This window comes from Nannospalax galili, unplaced genomic scaffold (assembly GCF_000622305.1).
Source record: "Nannospalax galili isolate Female #2095 unplaced genomic scaffold, S.galili_v1.0 scaffold853, whole genome shotgun sequence".
Taxonomy (NCBI): Eukaryota; Metazoa; Chordata; class Mammalia; order Rodentia; family Spalacidae; genus Nannospalax; species Nannospalax galili.
In genome coordinates this window covers 573228-593624 of record NW_008332825.1, presented here as the reverse complement: position 1 = coordinate 593624, position 20397 = coordinate 573228, and the positions used below count along the sequence as shown (strand labels likewise).

General features: G+C 50.2%; 1 protein-coding gene across 10 annotated transcripts in view; it reads left to right on the top strand.

The window, feature by feature from the left end:
* The window catches only part of Col13a1 (collagen type XIII alpha 1 chain), a 143257-nt gene that overhangs the window by 40312 nt on the left and 82548 nt on the right, over positions 1-20397 (top strand). For all 10 annotated transcript variants that reach the window (XM_029560965.1, XM_029560961.1, XM_029560963.1 and 7 more), the window contains exon 3: positions 18291-18298. In XM_029560965.1, the coding sequence (XP_029416825.1) occupies positions 18291-18298 (8 nt within the window). The remainder of the gene's footprint in view (positions 1-18290; positions 18299-20397) is intronic.

Here is a 20397-nt window from a genome sequence, read left to right as displayed (position 1 = left end):
TCCCTCTCACCCCCAAGTCATCTTCATCTCTTCCTCTTCTTCCTCTCCCTCCTCCTCCTCCTCCTCCTCCTCCTTCTCCTTCTCCTCCTCCTTTTCCTATTCCTTACAGCCACCATCTACTGAACACCTTGCAGATGCTAGGTACCATGCTTAAGCCCCTGTTCTTCCAGGACCCTAAGAGAAAGGAATTATTGGCTTCACTGCACTAAGGAGAAAACCAAGGCCCAGAAGGGGGAAAAAAAGCCTGTCTGTATATACAATTCTTGTTATTGTGCACCGGCCCATCCTGTCTCCAAAACACAACCCCATAGTGCTCACACATTCAGTTATTAACTTCCATCTGTTAAATGACGTCTCCTCATAACGTCTTGAGAGCACATACAACGCAGGTCCCCAACACAGTTGTATATGATTCTCTCTCTCTCTCTCTCTCTCTCTCTCTCTCTCTCTCTCCCTCTCCCTCTCCCTCTCCCTCTCCTTTCTCATCTTGCCTTGTCCCTTCTCCCCGCTCACAGCCAAGGATGTGCCTCGTCCTCCAGCCCTTGTCCTGGCCCTAAGCCTCCCAATAAATAACAGGTCTGTGTAAAGGTTCTGCAGGATCTCAGCTTTGGAGACAGGCTCTTGCTGGCTGAGGGATCAGGAGCCCTGGGAGGCAGGGACAGGGCTCTGCCCAGGCATCAGGAGAGGGTCTTTAATCACTCTGTTTCTTGTCTCTATCTGTGACCTATAAAGGCATGTCAGGCTTCACAAAGTCAGCCAAGAAACCTAAGGAAAGTTCAAGAGGGTCTCAACATCAAGGTCCTCATAGGGGATTAGGGCTGGAAGGGAGTGGGAAGCTGCAAAGGGTCCCTTTGTCTGCAGAGGACTGGACCCTGGCCCAGAATAGCTAGGGACCCTTTGTGCTTGAATCACAGGCAGGAAGTGGCCCTCTTGCCCCCAGCTCCACCCACCCTCCTTCCTTTTCCAGGCATGCCTGGGATCCTGTGGGGGGGTTGTCTGACCAGATGGGGTCCTGGTCATTTGCTCAAATCCTAACTCACCAAAGCAGCTGAGACTGAGGGATTCTAGGGAGCGGGACAGAATAGACATGGAGGTTTCCAAGAAGAGGGACCAAACAGCCCTAGGAGTGTCACAAGGCAGTGTGGCTGAGGTTGCTGATGAAGCACAGAAAGCTGAAGGCTTGAAACAAATCACAGTCATCCTGCTTCAGACACCCTGGACCCACCTAGACTGACTGGGGTGGGGGTGGAGGGATAGGACAGATGAACTGGGCCTGGAGCTTAGTGAGTGCAAGGTCTCTTGCTCCAGAGCATGATGCTGGTGAGGGCTACACAGGCCATTGTGGTTCCTTGAGATAAGAAGCCACTTGCAGGGAGCTGCACAGCTGGGGTACCCATGCATGACCAAAGTTTGTGCACAGATCTATTTGGTTCCAAACTAGTGTACCAGGATTCTTCAGCTGCCCTCTCAGAAACTGTGCTCAGAACTCAAAGGTAAACCACTGTAAGGAAGGAAGGGAGAGAGGGAGGGAGGGAGGGAGGGAGGGAGGGAGAGAGGGAGCAACTAATAGGCTTGAGCAGATGGTTAATACTCCGTGTCCCCTCAGCTGTCATCAAAGCAGGTCTTCCCCACCCAGTCTAGGCAAATAAATGGGTCAGGATGTTTCATTGGACTAAAAAGAAAAGGGACAACTCCAGACCCCCATGAAATCAAAGCAAAGCACCTCCTTTAGAGAAATAGCCTGTACCAGAGGGGCAGCTTAGGGACAAGTGAGGGCCATACCATCACCCCTCCTTTTTCCCTGCAGTAGCTCATCTTCTTGGAGTCAGGTATTTGGTACTGTGGACATTTGTACAGCCTAGGCTGGCACCTCCAGCCAGCTTTTGCTCCTGTATCTGCATGCCCACAGGATTTCTGGGGGAGACTCTATACCCAGAGAGCCTGGGCACCTCCACTCCCTCCTGACCTTCACCTCATCTCCATATTTCCTGCCAGCTCCAGTGAATGGAATTTTCTCAACCACTTTACCAGGCCCAAAGAGAAATATTAAGAACCATTTTTTAAATGGCTTTGAGGGGCCTGCAAAATGGTGCATCCAGTAAGAGCTCTTGTCGCCAAGCCTGATGACCTGAATTCCATACCTGGGACTCACATGGTAGAGAGAATTGACTCCTGCAAGTTGTCTTCTAGCCTCCACGTGCAGGTGGACACACACACACACACACACACACACACACACACACAAATACATAAATAAATGTAATTTAAAATTTTTAATGACCTGAATTCTCAAAAGTCTTAACATCACAGCGCACAGAGAGAACAGGCTCCTGACCCTCAGCCAATGGAAAGTCATGTGCAGGCCTAGCTCCTCCTTTGTCCCTTTAGAGATGGACAGGGAGCCCTACCATGGAATCCCTTCCCACTTCTTAGCATCTCTGTCCTTGGAGAGCCTCAGTCCCTATCAACCCTATCACCCCATCATGGATACTTGTGGTTGGGACCCAGCTCTGGAGCCTCCTGCCCCATCTTTGGGGAAGGCTGAGGATTTTTCCCTCACAATGGCAAGATTTCATCCTTATTCATCTTTATTACAAGGAGAGGCTATTATTTCTTTTTCTTATTTTTTTTAAAGTCTTTTGATCTTGGCACAGCCATCCCCCACAATGACCCCAATTCTGCACAACTTTCTGGCCCTAGTAGCCAAGGGGGGCTGTTTCTTCAGAAGCCAAATGTACAGCAGTTTGTGACAGGGGTGACATCACCTGCCATCTTCTCAGGATGCCTCAACCTGTGGCCAGGAAGGTGGCTGTGGTCATCCCCCAGGGTCTCCATGTGCTAGGGTCTCAATGCTCCTAACAGACTTCTTGCTCCAGGTGAGCTGCCTGGCTGACTTCAGCACCTCCAGAACCTGCCCCTCCCACACCCTGGTTCCTGGCACAGCAGCGGTTCCTAGTGAGGCCATAGGTCAGGAGAGTATGTGAATTGGCAGTTAACCACTGTCCCCACTGGGGCTGTTAGCTGGAGAGGTAATGACTATGATACGTGTGATAGCAGATAGCTATTAACTGAGCTATAAAATGGTGCAATGGGCTCTGTAAGGTGAGGTGAGGGAGCTGGTCCCTTTGGACCTTGGCTATCACAAAAGCGAATCCAGATGTCTACCTACACTGTAGTGTTTGCCTTGTGTGCAAAGTGCCCTAGGTTCGATCCTCGGCACTGCATAAACTGGGTATGGTGGCATAAGCCTCTAATCCCAGCACTTCAGAGATGGGGGGTGGAGGGAATCAGAAGTTCAAGGTCATCCTTGGCTTCATAGCAAGTTCAAGACTATACTCTGTCTCAAGAACAACAGCAAACCTCAGGCGGATGGGGACCTTTTTCCCCCTCACAATGGTAAGTTTCCATTCTTATTTATTGTTATGACAAGAAGAGGATATTGTTTCTTCTGTTTTCATATCTTTTGATCTTGGATAGTCAACAAATCCCAACAAACCCCACCTTCCTTGAATCAGATCTGCACTAGTCCATGAACTCTGTGTGTCTAGAGCCCTGTAGGAGTTCTAGTTATACAACCCAAGAGTAGTGCCAGGCGAAAACAGCAATATCAGAGTCATGGGGACCTAGGTCTGAATCTCAGTTGCGGCGTCTAAGAGCTTCAGAAAGTTGAGCTCTCTCAATCTTGCTTTGTCTCTAGTGGGAGATGTGGGCTTACTGCTACATTGCCTAAGGATGTCGTGACGAACCTGGGAACACACATGCACGCTGTCTAACATGGGAGTGCCACCCCACGGACACAAACCTTACTCTATGGAGCAGGCCCAATGTGGCACTCTTTGGGGGTCTCTCTAGAAGTGACTCCCATTTGGAAGATGCTACTTTAGAGAGCCTTGCTTGTCTAGCCGGGGACTTAATGGGACTCCTATTTGCTGACATCCAGACTGTCACCTACTTTTAGAGACTGGGAGACTAGGTATCAACTGTCTGCAACAGTAGCCTCAGCTAGCCCAGACCTCTCTGGTTTGGCATGCAGCTTGTTCTCACCCACCCCAATGTATAGAAATGACAGAAGGGAAGGATAGGGAGGGGCGTCAGCCTGGCTGGCCAAATCTGGCAGGCCTTTCTCCTAGCCAGTGAATGAGGCTAGGGCCAAGATGTACACCACCTATTTTCATCATCGCTGTCCTGGTGTTGAGTTGGGGCTGGGCTGCATCAGAGTTCAGGCTGTTCAGCCTGTGTTTATTGTGCAGAAAGTGAGCAGAGACCACCCAACCTCTTCCTCTCACACCCACCTCCACCCTATGTGGTAGCTGCCTAGGGCTATCCAGCTGCAGAGGCCTGGGCAGAGCAGAGGGGGAGGTGCCTTTCAGAGCCTCTTCATGGGAACAGACACCTGATACCATAACCCACCACCCTGGGGTGCCCATGCCCTCTGAACAACATCTTCTCTTAATCACAAAGCCAGGAAGGGGCCTCTGGAAGGAGGGGAAGCCACCAGAGAGACTTTGTTCTCCTGGATGCTATGACACTGTGGTCCCCATATCTTGTGCACATATCCACTCCTGAGTCCTCCCTGCCACGCAGGGCTTCTGGGTAATCACGAGCACTGCATACGTGTGGAGACGTATTCGCTTTGTAGAAAGAGAAAGAAACTCATGCTGGTTTCATAGTATGTGTGAGTATCCAAGAGGAAAGGAAAAAATGAAAACAGTTGTGTGCCAGCAGGGGGTAGAGATCAAGAATGATGCTTTTATTTCACAAAATGACTTTAATCCTTAAAGAGCTATTTTAACAATAAGTAAATGTCAGAAAACAAACCAATAATTAAAGATTAAAAAACGAATGAACAAACAAAAGAGAGAGAGAGAGAAAGAAAGAAGGAAAGAAAGAAAGAAAGAAAGACCCTAAAGGAAGATCACTGATCTTCTCAGCTCAGATGGACCCAGTTACTTGGCTCCTTGGTCACTACAGTGCTCCACATCCAACGTGTTCTTGGGAGGTCACACAGCTAGCTCTGTCACCGGGTCCAATCCCCACCCGCTTGGCCTGTTGTGCCCTGGGGAACCCAACTCCATCCTTTCATCTCTCTCTGGTCCTTCTCCTCCCACAGGCCTAAGCCCCCTCTCAGCTCAAAAGATAGTCAGTCCGTCTCTCCTGGCCACTAGACCCTGGGTGAAGCTTCTACACCTTCAGTTATCAAAGTCCTTTTCCACTTACCATTATGCTAAGATCCTGGCCAAACATGGCAAATAGATTTCTCACAGGAACCAGCTCTGATTAATTAGTTGTGTCTGCCCAAAGTTCAAGAAACGACACTGAAATAGATTAGTTATGTCTGCCATGGACTGACATGGGCTAGTGGACTGTGTCTCAGGATTTGTTACCCCAGGGTGGGCTGGTATGAACAGTAGGGCTCCTCCCACCCCTGCCAGTGCTTTTCTGGAGTGTCATGGCTACTGCACAGCTGTCCTGGCTGTGAGGAATGGACAGCTCCCATTTGCAAGCAGTGCACTGTGCCTGGAAGGAGGATAGTCACCTGAGACCAGGTGCAAGTCTCAACCCTATCGTTCTTTCTTCGGTAGATGAGATACTTAGCCCATGGAGTCTGGATGTTTCACCTGTAAGTAAAAACACTTGCTGAGAAGTTGAGTACTGAAGATCAGAAATGGGGAATGTAGAGGGTTCTGTCTTTGGGCACACAGAGGATGTTACACAGAGTAGCTGGCATCCTGGCCTATGAGGCTGAGAAGGTTTGCTGGGACCCTCTCAGCAAAGAAGCAGTTGACATGGGGTGGACCCAAATAGGGGAGCCAGGCTATGTTCCTAGAGGCTGTCTTCTTTATAGCTCCCTGACCACAGTAATAAGTAAACACCTTGACCGTGGCCTCATGCTTGCTTTACCCAGCTGCTTGAGATGTGATTAACTAAAAGACAAAGTCAGGAATGAGTTTTTCCTCGGGGATGTAACTCAGTTGATAGAGTGCTTGCCTGGCATGCACAAGGCTTGGGGATTTGAATGCCAGAACCACACAAAAATGATGGGTGTGGTGGCTCATGCCTATAATCCCAGTATTCAGGAGGTGGAGGCAGGAGAATCAGAAGTTCAAGCTCATCCTCAGTTACATAGCAAGTTTGAGACCAGCCTGGACTATAAGGGAGGAGGAGAGGGGGCAGGAATTGAGAATAGAGCTCAGTGGTAGAGCACTTGCCTAGCATGCCAACCCCTGAGCAAAATCCCTAATACTGGAAAACAAGGAAGTTACCCAAATCCGCTCTGATAACTGGTTACTGAGCATTCTGTCACTGTTCCCCCAAACCGAGCAAAACTCAGCCTTCAAGCCCCTTGGTATGCTGGGACTTGGGACTGAGTTACTTGGCAAAACTTCTTTTGTTGCTCCTGGTTCATGCTGGATGGAAGGAGGGAAGCCTGGGGCTAAGGCACCCAAGGGGGCAGAGCCAACCATTGCACTTGGGTATAACTAACTCTCAAATACCACACTGTTCTTCATAGATCTGTAGTTAAGGTGGAAGCCAGGGGCCTGTGCACTGCCCTTCCCTTCATCCTCGTTCACCAGTTCTGGATGGATTGGCTGAGCATTTGTTCTTGGCCCATAATTCTGGGTTGTGGGATTGGAACTGGCCAAGCTGGGAAGCACCCAGAGAATGTGTGTTGGGAATTAGCATCATAAAGACCAAACATAGCTCTCTCACCATCTCTGTGGGGCTTGCAAAGTGGTTTTTAAATGCTGTTGAATTCACATCAGCATCTAAAAATTAGAACTTTCCACATAAGATCTGACTTTAAACTTCCTTGGATATTTTCAAGATCAGGTGTTAGCAGGGGCAGTCAGTCCATCCTGGGCACACAGGCACACTTTGCCACAGGCTTCACCACTCCCAATCCCATGCACCATGCCTACTCTCTTGTGTTCCTGTCTTCTGCCTGCTTGGCTCCTCATAGCCCCACCCTATGCATCTCTTAATCTCCCTCAACTCTCCTTGGAATGATGACTAAGGAAAGACCTGTGCGCACCACAAATCTTATAGTCCTGCATAGAATTCAAGGTGGAAAATGTGATTGACATGCACACAGAGAACAATGATTCATGAACCTTTGGACATCGTGGGGGTTGTTGTCAGTGAGAGCCCTTTGCCTGGAAGAGGTGGTGTGGTGCTGCAGTGTATATGCTGTCTGTGACATTTGCTTGAGAACTGGCTGTTCCTGTGGGTCTTGGAAAAGGGACCTGGACTTACACAACTGCTGACTTCCTGGGAAGAACCCGAGGTAAGGCAGGGGGTGGGGCAGGAAGTCACCCTCTTAGGGAAGATCTTTCAGGTCATGTGGGAGGTTCCTACTGCTCTTGGGAGAGTCAGTCAAGGGTGACAATTCAAGTTCAGAGATGCTGTGACTTCAGATTCTTATCAAAATACCAATTGAGGAGTAGGAGCCCCCTGGGTGAGCCCTAGCTGGATTGATTCTCATCTTGGTCACACAGCCCATCCCCCCTGTCCCAGGCCTGCTGTCCCCATCTGTGTGTGGCCATCAGCCCTTCTGCCCTGTGCCGGAGGCTGTGCCCGGAAACTGCTCAGCCTTAGAACAATGCCTGGCCTTGGCCTGAGTCTGCAGAACCCGGTTGTAATCTCTAGCACCAGCGAGACCTACCCAAGATCCCATCACTCAGGACTTTTACCCCCGACCCCAGCCTGGAAGTGTCGGGGGCCCAAGGAAGCAAGAACACATGCACAGTGCGTCCTACCATCCTGAGCTGGTGACACGGGTTGTTTCTGTTAGCCAGGACTCACCCAGCCTCGTGCATCCTGTCTGCTTATCTTACTGCATCCCGACCCTGCCTGCTCCTCTCAGGAACCCCTCAAGAGGCAGTTTGCATGGTGGTCGGCTGCTGGGTCACTGGATCAGCCTGCTCCTCCCCAGCTTGTGGCCCCAGCAGGAAGCACCTCCCCTCTGCCATACACAGCATACATTACACAGCATCCTCTTGTCTAAAATGAGCTACTGGCGGCATCCAGCTGATAGGGCTCCTAAGAGCTACGTATGGCAATATCCTGTAAAGCATCATGCGTGGTGGGCCGCATGTGGGAAGAGCTGTTTAGGTGTGCCCTTCTCCTGCTAGATGGCAGAGAAGGGTGTCATGAGCTTCTGGGATTGGACGTCACTTTGTCCTGCTCATAGCCACAGTAGCTCATGCAGTGCTGTTTATCCACCCTTACTGTATGGCAGGAATGGGGCAGACAGTTCTCCTGCATTCTTTCATTTGCTTGTCTTCATCCAGCAAGTAGATGCTAACACTGAAACTCAGAGAGGTTAAGAAATTTTCAAAAGGTCACACAGCTAGTAAATAGCAAGGCCACAATTGTCTTGTGTGGCTCCGAAGCCTGTGATTCTGGACAGGAGTTGGATTCTATTGTTTCTAAGAAAAGGGAAGAACTGAGGCAGGACATAAAAACAGGGAAGATTGGAGGGGGTGGACACAAAGGGTAAATATCCACATGGTGGAAATCCTTACCATGGATATCTGGTTGAAGCAAAGAATCTAAGCATCATTAACAATTGCCCTAGGCTCTTCTCCCCTCTCAGCCACAAACTGCAGTTTTCTAGGATTCTCTCCAGAAAGCCCATTTATGGGAAAGGACACACACTGACCCCTTGTGCAACTCTAAGAGTTCCTGATTTTAAGTTATCAGATTGTAATCCCATCTAAGACACTTCCAGAGCCAACCCATAATCTCAGTTATGGAAGAAACAGAGGTAGAGGAGGGATGGGGTCCTCAGAAAACTTGAGCAATGAAATTTTTAAAAAGCTTCCTAAATCCTATACACAGTCACCACTAGCACCCTTGAAAGATGACTGTCTCTGAGAAGCCCACTTATGCTCTCCAAGTGTCTTTTTCCTAGGCATTTCTTTCCCTAACCCTATATTAATCCTATATATTTTTATTTCGTTTTATTTTATGTGTATGTGTTTTACCTGCATGTATGTAAGTGCATCACAAGCATGCAATGCCCGCTGAGGCCAGAAGAAGGCATCTGATCCTCTGCAACTGGAGCTACAGACAGTTGTTAACCACCATGTGGATGCTGAGAACTGAACCCGGGTCCTCCAAAAGAGTGGCCAGTGCTCTTAACCACTGAGGATCTCTCTAGCCCCCATATTTAAACATTTTTAATAAAATTTCCAAGTCTGGGCCTGAAAAAGAGCTTAGTGGGAAAAGGTACTTGTCACAAAGGCCTGGTGACCTCAGTTCCATCCCCAGAACACATCTAGAGGTCGAAGGAGAGAACTGACTCCACAAAGTTGTTCCCTGACCCCCTACAAAAGTGCTGCAGCACACATGCCCACGCACTCATCATGAACACACACAAAATAATAATAAATAACATTTTAAAAATTCCAACTCTGCCTCACTGTACGGGCTAATCCTGAAATTCTTTTCTGAGTAAAAATCAGGAATCCAGGTTTGGCCTGAGTCAGCTCCCTGATAGTCTAGAGAACTCCTCAGGCCACTGAGGGCAGCTGGGTAGAGCTGTGCCCTGTCCCCCTCATCAATGACAGAACAGACTGCTTTGTGAGTTCAAGGGGAATTTGGTGCTAGTTCTTCCAAGTCTGGATGTGGTTAGTTAGCATTCTGCACTCAGTGGGATACTGGTGGGAAGGTGTCCCAGGGATGACACCACAGGGTCCTCAAAGGGACTTGAAAGGACTTACTGCAGATTTCCCCTCAGCCTACCACCTAAGTCTTGATGGGCCTTCTTCAGCTTTTACAGCTGAAACAACACACACAGGAGTCACAAGGGAAAGCTTTAGAATGTAGCTTAGTGGATTCCAAATGCTGGCTCTGCCGCTTGTCAGCTGTGTGACCTTGGACTAAGTATTTAGCTTCTCTGTGCTGAAAAAGTGTCTTGTGAAAAATGGGGCAATCAGGTATTCACCCTGCTGTGTGGGGGCTGTGTGGTTACACCTCCCTCTGCAGCTACAGCATGCCTGGGTTCTGACTACTTGACTGTGGGCTGGAGACCTGACTCCTTGGGGCCTCAGTGTTCCTGTCTGCTCAGTGTTCCTGTCTGCTCTGTGTGGATAGTAGTGATGTTGCACTACTGTGAGGACCAAAGAAAACAGGCAGTGATGAAAGAAATGACTCTGGAAGATGCCAGCCAGGGTGGGTTATTCATCAGTGTGACGTAAACATGAAGAAGCCCATCCTGGGGCTGGCAACATGGTTCAGAGGGTAAAGGCGCTTGCTGTCAAACCTGACAACCTAAGTTCGATCCTTGGTACCTACATGGTAGAAGAGAGCTGACTCCTGCTGCAAGTTGCCCTGTGACTTCCACACATGGCATGCATGTGCGTGTGTACACACACACACACACACACACACACACACACACACACACACACAAGATGTAATGTTTAAAATCTTAAAAAAAAAGCTGCCCTTGGGAGGCCCAGGCCTGGCTGTTCACACAAGTCCTGAGTGTGCAGCCTCTGCCAGGCCTTGGAGGGTGGCACTGGGTATTTGTGTGACCAGGGATATGATCCTTTGCTTCCCTACTGCCACCCAGCAATGGCTACAGGACCTGCTAGCAGAGTCCAGTCATGAGTGAGGGGTGCCAGGTGGGGCCTCGCTCAGCCACCTCTAATACAGTGGAAAGATGTGGGCTGATGGCCAGAGGTCCATGCTAAGCCCACTGCTGCTGGGAACTGAGGCGAGACAGACGAGACCGGGCTTCTCTGGGCATGCCCTTGGGGTTGAACAGCCTCTCCCTTCTGCATCTTGACCTCTCTGGTAAAATGCTGCTGCTGGTGGGTCCTGGCAGTACAAATACGGAAAGGTAAAAGGAGCCTGGAAGAGGTAGCAGGGCTGTGTGTGGACAGATGGGCCCAACCAGGCCATGGCCCCTGACAGAAGCTCAGTCACTTGGGATTGCCCACTACATGCTGCAGGGAGACTGGTCAGCATCACCAGCAGCAAAGCCAGCTCTAACTTGAGCAGAAGTTGGGGTCCAGCTGACCTCCAGGAAGGCAGTGTGGAACCATGGAGAGTCTGCTTCCTGGCTGAGGCAGGAGACCCCAGAGGAGCTCTGCTCAAGGGAGAAGTTTCCAAAACATCAAGGGTGACAGGGGACTTGGGAGGGAGGTGACTCTCAACCTTGAGCTAGGGGAATGCCTGACTGTCATGGCATTTGTCACAGTGTAGCTGGTATCAAGCAGGGGTTTATAATACAGGGAACGCTTCCAAACCCCGGTGGGAGCATGAAACCTTTCTGCAATGCTGAGGAACAAGCCTAGGGCCTCCTGCATGACAGGCAAGCTCTCCACCACTAAGTGGCAGCCCCAATCCCCTCTCTGCCAATCTAAACAGCTGGGTGGAGAGAGGAGGAAAGACTACAACTCAAAATAATCTCACCTCTGTTGTGACTGAGGAGCCCAGGGCACCCAGGCTGGCCACCTGGTCCATCTCTGATGCCCACCAAGGCTGTGACCCAGCTTGGTTTAAGAAGGCAGAAAAAAAGCCCTCATGAGTCACCTGTTTATGTCCCATCCCAAGATGCTCTACTTCGAGGCTTCATTTCACATGTCAGTCCTGCTGGTGGACAATGGAAAGAATTGTGAAACCTTGCCTAGGCTCACTGGGGAACAGTAACTGCAGTCTATTAGCAGTGTCTGTTGTGAGTGTAGAAATGGACCGTGTGTGTTTCAAGAATTCTTTCCCTGTGGAAACATAAACAGTGTCCAACACCTCTTCATAAGGTTCCAAAGAGAATCCAAAGTATGGTTCCATCACCCTGGGGAACCAAGCAGTTTATTGGGCTCAGGAATATGGGTGATCCCAAAGCAGCCATACTGGAGAGTCTTCACCCATCATGGATGATGGCTTCCCCCTAGTCACATAGATGGAGCTCCCAAATCTTTCTCCAGCCTATGTACTCTAGCACTCAGAGGCTAGGTGCAGTTAGGGCGTATAGGATACAAATGGCTGGGAGCTGCAGGAATCTCAGGTGAGGGTCCCTCCCCACCCTCTCCTATGAGGGAGCATCATCAGGCTGCCATCTCAGCTGTGCTAATCTTTTTCAAGCAGACAGTTGATCTGATGAAGATGGTGGCTGTTTTGCTCTGAGGACCTCATTCGAGGAGGAGGGGGGATCAGAGAAAGAGACGAGATTTTACCTCCTATCTGATTCTCCCAGGACGGGGTGCTTTCTTTCACCTGACATGTCTGGAGAGGTTTGTGACTGAAACAAAGGATGACAGCACAGATCCAAGCTGGGGTGTGCTGCAAATGTTTAGCAACTGATTTGTAGGGTAGGGGTGCTCTGTCCCTTTTACCAATTCCTGCAGGGTGAGCTACCATGGCCCGTTTTCAGCTGCCTATGTAAAGTCACCAAGCACCAAGTTAGGAAGAGCAAGCTAGCTCTCAGAAAACCAAACACAGATTCTAAGCAGCCATCAAGTTTTCTACAGCCTCCTGCCACCCCTCAGAGTTCTGCCAATGTTGGGCTGTTCTAGACTAGGGTTCAGGATCAGCTGTGAACCCCACGCAAGCTACAGCCCTTCTCTGAGTCTCTTGTCTCTTCATCCACAGCCTTGGTTTGTGTCAGGCATGAAGTATGATTTGCCCATTGTATTCCCGAAGCATCAAATCCAGATGTCCCACCCTGAAACTGGCGCAGTCCTCCCTGTCCAGTCAGGGTTTGGCCACAGGGCTGTGTGAGAGAGAGGCCCCACTGTTCCCTTTAATGTTTACCTCTTAACAAAGACTGTCTCAAACACTGCTGCTGCTTCATGAGGCTGTTCTAGCCATGGTGCTACTGACAGCTTTCCTTAGAAGCGTCTGGAAGCTGCTCTGGCTTCCTCCTTTGTGGCTCTTTGAGGCCGAGGTTGAGCCTTTGGTGTCTCTTATGCACATCTACTTCAGGCTTGTGGGGCCCCACCGTCCTGGAAGCCAGACTTTTCCATCGAAGCTGTGTGAAGCTGAGGTGGTATCAGCCTTGGGCTTGATGGAGCACCAGCTCTGTGCATGAGCTCTGGGACCCTGACCTCTCAGGGCCTCAGCTTCCTTCATCTGTAGAGTGGAAGTAATAATCACATAGCAACTGTCAGAACAACTTCACTGAACTGACTGTCAGGCAGAGTGAGTTCAACAAGATGTGTAGAGTTCTTCCCAATGTCTGGTCCAGAATAAAGGCTCAGCATGGGAACTGCTATTGGTCCCAATAAGGCCCTGGGTGGAGAAAGAACAGGCAAGTCTGTAAAAGAATGGGCTCCCAAACATTGGTGGGCCACAGATCAAATAAGGGCTGGACCTCCACAGGGGTGAGGTGGAGCAGTGACTTGGAGGGGCTGTGGTATGGGGTCCTATGTGTCCAGCCTGAGGTTTCTTATCCAAGGTACTAGTGACAGTTGACCTTGGATGTATCTTAGATGTGGGGCTCTGTGTTGCCTGTTGAGCAGCATTCCACTGAAGCTACCAGATCAGTGGCAGATTCCTGGCTGGGATCATCACAAAGGTCTCAATACATGGTCCACCTTCCTCAGTTGAGAATGTCCACTCTGCAGGAAGATTGTGACTAGTACTGTCAGTTTCCTGAGGTCTTTGGAGAGCCCAGGATACCCAGCATCTGCCCTGGCAGAGATGGGCAGACAGCAGCATCAGGCAGTGAGGGGGCAAGATTTAGACTCCAGCTGCTGGGAGGCCAGGATCAGAATGTGGCTCTGGTGGCCTTGAACTCTTACCCTGTGGCTCTGTGCTCACCCTGCCCAGGACAAGGATGGAATCTGAAGAGGGGCTGAGCAGGCAGAACCTTCTGTTCTCGAGGACCTCATGATGACAGCTGTAAAGCACAGGGTTCAGGGCCTGAGAGGCCAGGTTCAAAGCCAGGCATCATGGGAATTAAGCCTAAAAAGTAACATGTTAAGAATGTTGAGATGGCTCAGTGGTAAGAGATGGCTTTTGCAGAGGACCCAGTTTCAAGTCCCAGCACCCACAGGGCAGCTAACAACCCTCTGTAACTCCAGTTCTATGGATCTGATACCCTCTTCTGACCTTCTCAGGCACTGCACAACATGGGTGCACCTACATGCAAGCAATATACTCATACACATAAAATAAAAATAATAAATTTAATTTTTTTTAAAAAAAATGTCAAGCACAGGGACTGGCTGTCTCAAGTGACTGATCACCTTAAACAAGTCACTCAGCCTCTAGTAAATAGCTGTGAACACAGCCCAGCTTAGACACCATGATATTTTTTTTCAAAAGGGTTGAAAGCTCAGGATCCACATTGGTAAGAAGGGGACATCCTGCCGCTCCCATCCCAAGGCTGTAGAAAGGGCTAATGCGATGTTATGGGTCACTTAGCACTGTACTGATGCACTCTGGGTAAACATTGGTTGATTGAATGATTTAATGAATGAATGAATGAGTGAATGAATGGCTTCTCCCACAGCAGTCTTCCCTGAGTCTTCACGCTCCACTTGTGCCGATCTTTGGATATTCTCCAACTTTCTCATATAAGACACGCTGATTTCTCAGTGGGAGGAAACAAGCGATTCATCTCTATGTCACCAGAGTTTAGCATCAGGTCTATGGATAATGTGGGGGGGGACGGGTTGTTGTTGTTTCTTACAACAGTTTTCCTTCCTCAAGGGGCAGTGCCTATGCATTCTTCCTCTTTCTATAGCCATAGCCCCATACAGTGATTGCCTCTGAGTGGTGATTCCTTAATGTTTATCGAATGAATAAATGCATTAATGAATGTATAAAAGCAATTGAAGAAAGGCCACCCATAATGCTGGCTCCCTCAGAATTTGTTGTAGGGCCCAATCCTGCATGTCTGTGTAGGAGGAGCAAGACTGCCTCGAACAGAGAAGGGGAGGGCCTCGGGTGCAGGCTGAGGTGGCCGGTGACAGATACAAGGAAGAAGGTCTCAAAGAAGTTTCCCACCCTGCTATCTGCAGAAGACCATCTCTGGAAACACTGCAGCAGCCCAGCCCATCCTCCCTGGGTAGTCAGGACAGTCTGCATGACTCTCCCCTCCGCTCCCCTATGATCCCCCACAATCCCCCATCCCCCGAGGCCAGCAGCAGACACAGGGTAGCTTCCTCCTTCCTCAGTTGTATGGGTGGGAGCTCAGCAGGGCTCCCCCAGACATGAGGGGTGGTGTATTTTGTTAGGATGGCCACGGGTGGGGAGTCAGGAAGCTAGGCTATGGTCACATCCTCACCCCACTCATGCCCTTAGGTGTCACCAACCTCTTGGGACTGTCTGTCTCCATCTAAAGCAGAGTTGATGGTTCTTTGAGGTGACTCTGTCCTTTGACTGAGTGACCAGAAAGATGGGTCAATTGTGAGCCACGTGACTGAGCATGGCTGTGTAACATGATAGCTTCTAGACTGTGCAAAATTGTCATCTGATCATCTACTGTTCACTGAACACAGCACTCAGTGAGGCATCTGCTGTGAAATCCAGGAGTCCCCGCTGCAGGCCTGTGAGATGAGAAGTGGGAAGGCAACAGCTGGATTCCCTCACTGTCTTCCAGAATGATCGACAAGAACGATAGCAATCCTACTCATAGAGAAGTGTTTGTGATGGACAAAGCCTTGTTTATCGACTCTCTGGATCTATTCGTGTCAGTTCTCTCCTTCTACCGTATGGGGTATGGGTCGAGGGAGTCAAACTCAGGTCGTTAGACTTGGCAGCAAGCGCCTTTACCCACTGAGCCATCTCGTCATCCCCATCTGGACTAGTTACTTTTCTCAATGCTGTGGGAAAATACCTGACAAAAGCAACTTAAGGAAGGAAAAGTTTATTTTGGCTCACATTGTGAGGTCACTGTCATCATGGTGGGGAAGGCATGGCTGAGGAACTTGAGGTGACAGGTCGTGTTATGTCTGCAGCCAGGAAGCAGAGAGACTAATGCTGGTGGGTCACCTTGCTTTGTCTTTTTTAAAAAACTATTTTTGTTGTTTTAAATTATGTGTGTGGGAGTGGTGGTGTGCCCATGAGGACAGGTGCCCCTGGAGGTCAGAGGCATCAGATCTCCTGGAACTGGAGTTACAGGTTTTGAGCCACCTGATGTGGATGCTGGGAACTGAACTCTGGTTCTCTGGAAGAGCAGTAAGTTCCCTTAACAGCTGAGCCATCTCTCTAATCTCTCGAGTTCTCTGATTTATCCAGTTCAGAATTGCACCCTAGAGAATTGCACTGCCCTCATTTAAGATGGATCTTTCCCTCCTCGTAACCCAATCTAGAAACTTCCTGGAAGACAAGCCCAGAGGTTTGTCTCCTAGGTGATTCTAGAGCCTGTCAAGTTGACAAATTGGTATTAACCATCACGCCATCCTATGGTACAGCGTCCACCTAGGGACTCCCTTCCCACTGAAGTGGCAGGTTGGGAGAGCTTAACAAAGCCTGCTTCCCCTTCAGAGCTGTAGAGAGTAGTCACGCAGAGCTGCAAACAGCTTTGCAGGAGGGTAGCCTCATTCTGAGGGGCACAGAGAGGAGCACTACAAAGATAGGTTGGAAGCACTCCTGGTTACAAACCAGGCTTGTCACTCAACCTTTTCCTGCCTCAGTTGTTTCATTTGAAAATTGGGGGCAATGAAATCTACTTTGTGATGGAAAACACAGACTAGCACCTAACCCTTAGGAAAGACTTAGAGATAGGTTCAAGGACCACATGGTGGTGTTACAAAAGTCCTCTAGGGTTGCGGGGGACTTTACATCCCTCTGGCTGCACCCAGAGAATTGCCTTTTCGGTACCTGGCTGAGTGCCAGTTCCTACTTGAACAACCTGTGCAGCCGAGATCGCTGCCAACAGGGAGGACCACCACCAGAGCTTTGGTGTGTGTCATTGGGGACAACCCCAGCCTTGCCGCACTGGGAGCCAGGGCCCTGTCAGACCTTGTAGGCTCAGCACAGCTGCCTTCCATGTGGCCAAATTATCCAAAAATTACCAGATGCTGAATTGTGTTCTTTCTTTTCATGAAGATTTGTCCCCATCAAGGAGGCAAAGACTGCCCTGGGCTGGCCCTCTGTTGGGAGATAGCTGCAGGTCCTAGATGCCATTCCCCTGCCCCTCAGCCTCCCAGATGCCTCCTCCTCTGCTTCCCCCAGCCTGTTCTGGAACCCTGCCATGTGGCCTGGGGCTTCCCAGTCAGCCACAACACCTCCTGACATTTTGTTGTTGTTGTTTTTAATTGAAAACATTTTGCTCACCCGAACATGATGGCTCGACAGAGGTCAGCGTGAGATGGGCTGTTTCCTTCTGGATGGGGACCAGGAGGCAGAATGATACTGGCAGATGAGGGAGGGGAGAAGGAAGTGGCTTTGGGGCTGTGAGGATCCAGGGAAGAATCAGGCGGCCTTGTTGGCTAAGCATGAAAGGCACACAGAAGTAGCTCCTGGGCTGACATGGTAAAGTCAGCAGGGGCTAGGGGGACACACAGGCCCAGCTGAGACCACAGGAGCCATGGGAGGCTCTGCAGCTCCCATACTGCAGAAATGCAGTGTGAGTCTCCATCATGTCACTACCTTCCTTTTTTACCCTCTCCTCCCCACCCTCGCAGTGCTTGAATTTGTAATTCTTGGACAGTAATGAGATAGGGCTGCTGCCGAAGTCCAGTGCAGGAGGAGGGAAAGTGGATGTGGGGAGGAAGGGAAGGAGGGAGTCTGTGGAAAGAGAGGGCTGGGCCAGAGGCCCAGAGGTGGGTGTCAGGAAAGCAGCAGTAGGCGGCAGACCCAGGAGGGCAAGACGCCTGACTCAGTGCCTAACAGAAACCAGGCCAGGCTGATAGACATCAGGCGGGGAGGGGAGGGAGGGAGAGGCCCCTGCCTTGTTGCCTCTGCCAGTTTTCCATTGCATGTCCTGGGAAAGCCTGCAGGGGCGGCAAGCATGCTAAGGGACTGATCTCTCCAGGGTCCACTGTGGCCTCTCTGTACCCACATTAAGTGCCACCATGGAGCACAGGTGTAGGCAGGTCCCCAAGAGTGCATCTTGACAGGCAGGAAGCTGAGGGTTGGGAACCATATTCCCTCTCAGGGCTGAGTCTGGGGTCCAGACCCCTGCATTTCTCATCCAATAATAAAAATATGGAGATGAAATAAAGGGGAAATGGCTTACACTGGCGAGTAAGCCAGGAAAAGATGAACTTCAAAGACCAGATGGAAACCCCTTCGCCAAAGGAGAATTCTTGGATGCTGTTTCTAAGGTGACCTCCTCACCACCACCTCTGGCAGCAGCAGCACTGACAGCCCTTTTCTCTCTCTTTCAGGACCTCCTGTAAGTACCTGCTGCAGCTGGTCTCCCTGTGCACATCTCAAAGGCCTGTGTCATCTATGGTAACAGGGCCCTGGGTGGAGCGCTGACTGCCAGCCCCCTGCTGTCTTCCAGAAGGGGGTCCCTCCCCATGTCCCACAGGGACAGAGGCCACTGTTTGCTTTATAAATGCCTCTGTGCCCCGACAGGACAAGACAATGACCGCCCCAGGCCTTTGTTTCATTTTTGAAGGCTGGCTTACCCGATTGTTGGACTGGCTCTTTTGTCCCCCCACAAAAAGCAATCAAAGAAGTGGCAGATACTAGAAGAAGGACCAATCACTCCTGCTCGGTTATGGCCCCAATATCTCTTCCCCACGCAGAAAGCAGGTCAGGGTGCAGCATCCACACCCCTGAGTGCAGAGTTCCATTCTGGCCAGGCTCCTCAGGGCAGGTGGGGCTGATGGCAGCAATGAGGATAGAAGCAGCATGTCCCTCTCTCTTCCCAGGCTTCAGTCCCAGGGTGGGCAGGGAGCTGGGCCATTTCCAAAGAGCTCAGGGAGCTGCCTCTCTGAGGTAAAAGACCCAAAAGCAGGAGCCATCCTCCTTGAGGGACGGCATTCAGTATCACCACAAAAGACCTGAAGCCACCGGGGGAGCCAGGGACCTGCACTGAGAGCACCAGGCCACCTCACATCAGATCTTTCTCCGGGTTACTGAAATCCACCCCGCCAGCTTCCCTCCTGCCTCTCCCTCCTGAGTTGACTTTCTTATCATCTCTACTTTTGAGAGCAGTGCACTTGATTCTTAAAGAGACCGTTACTTAATATTCCTTGGGTACCCCAAAGTCCCTGAAACCCGCCCCCCCAAGAATCGTGTTGCTGTTCAGGCTGGCAGAAGACAGAAAGAGGAACAGCCTGTGGCTCCTTGAAAGGAGGGTGGATTAGCATAGAAAGTTTGGGGCTTCAGATGGCCATTCCTGTTACCCATCTTCCAAAATAAACGGCCATCAGGAACTATAGCAGAAGCTGGGTATGTGGCTTATTTGGTAGCGTGCTTGCCTAATATGCATGGAGCCCTTGGGTTCTATCCCCAGCACAGCAGAAACCAGGCATGATGGCACATACTTGCAATCCCAGCACTTGGGAGGTAGGCAGGAGGATCAAAAGTTCAAGGTCATTTTTGGTTTCATGATAAGTTCAAGGCCAGTCTGGGCTACATGAAACCTTATGTTTTTAAAAAAGAAGTATGGCAGGCTACCTGCTGGAATGAGACCTATATGTCCCTTCTTATTTATTTATTTATTTATTTATTTATTTATTTATTTAATTTATTATTTATTAATGAAGGCAAGAGTCCACACCTGCCCCATCTAGAGGCTCACCTCAGCTGTGGCACCAGCTCCGTGTTCCTCAACAGAAATTTAGCACCCTAAGGATTGTGTCAGTCTGCCTGGCATGTTGCTCCCAGCCAGAGTGGGCACTGCCACTCCTGGAGTTTGCAGATGGGCAAGGGAAGAGGGGTATGAGGCCCTGCTCACAGTCTCCACCCATGTGAGTTATACAGCCAGGGCAAGGCACAGGTAGCCTTATGTAGAAGAGGGGTCCTGGGTCTGCCCAGCACTGGCTAAGATCCAAAGGCAGGAGGAGGAGGAGGGATGGGAAATGAGCCAGAGTGGGAATGGCTCCTCTCAGCTCTATTCTCACCACTTCTTGGAAGAGAAGAACATTTTGGCCAGAGGCAAGGGCTGGTGCCTGTCTGCTGCCCTCTGGGACGTCTCTCGGGCTAGCTCTGTCCTCCAATTAGAAGACCCAGGTTCCTGTGGGCACAAGGTTGGCATTCACCATGAAGGATGCATTGATCAAGAACCAGCAAAGGGTAGCAAATTGGCTGCCCCCACTGCCTCCACCCTAGTGTCTAAGACAGACATCAATTTAAGACTAATCAATTTAACATAAGTCTTCAGCCAGTAATTGCCAATCCACTAGACCTGCTGTTCCATCCAACAAGGCACCTTTTCTTTCCCTCCCTCCCTCTCCCCTTTCCCCTCTCCCCTCCCTCCCTCTCTCTCCCTCTTCCTCCCTCCCCCCTCCCCCTTCCTCCCCCCTCGCTTCCCCCCTCTCT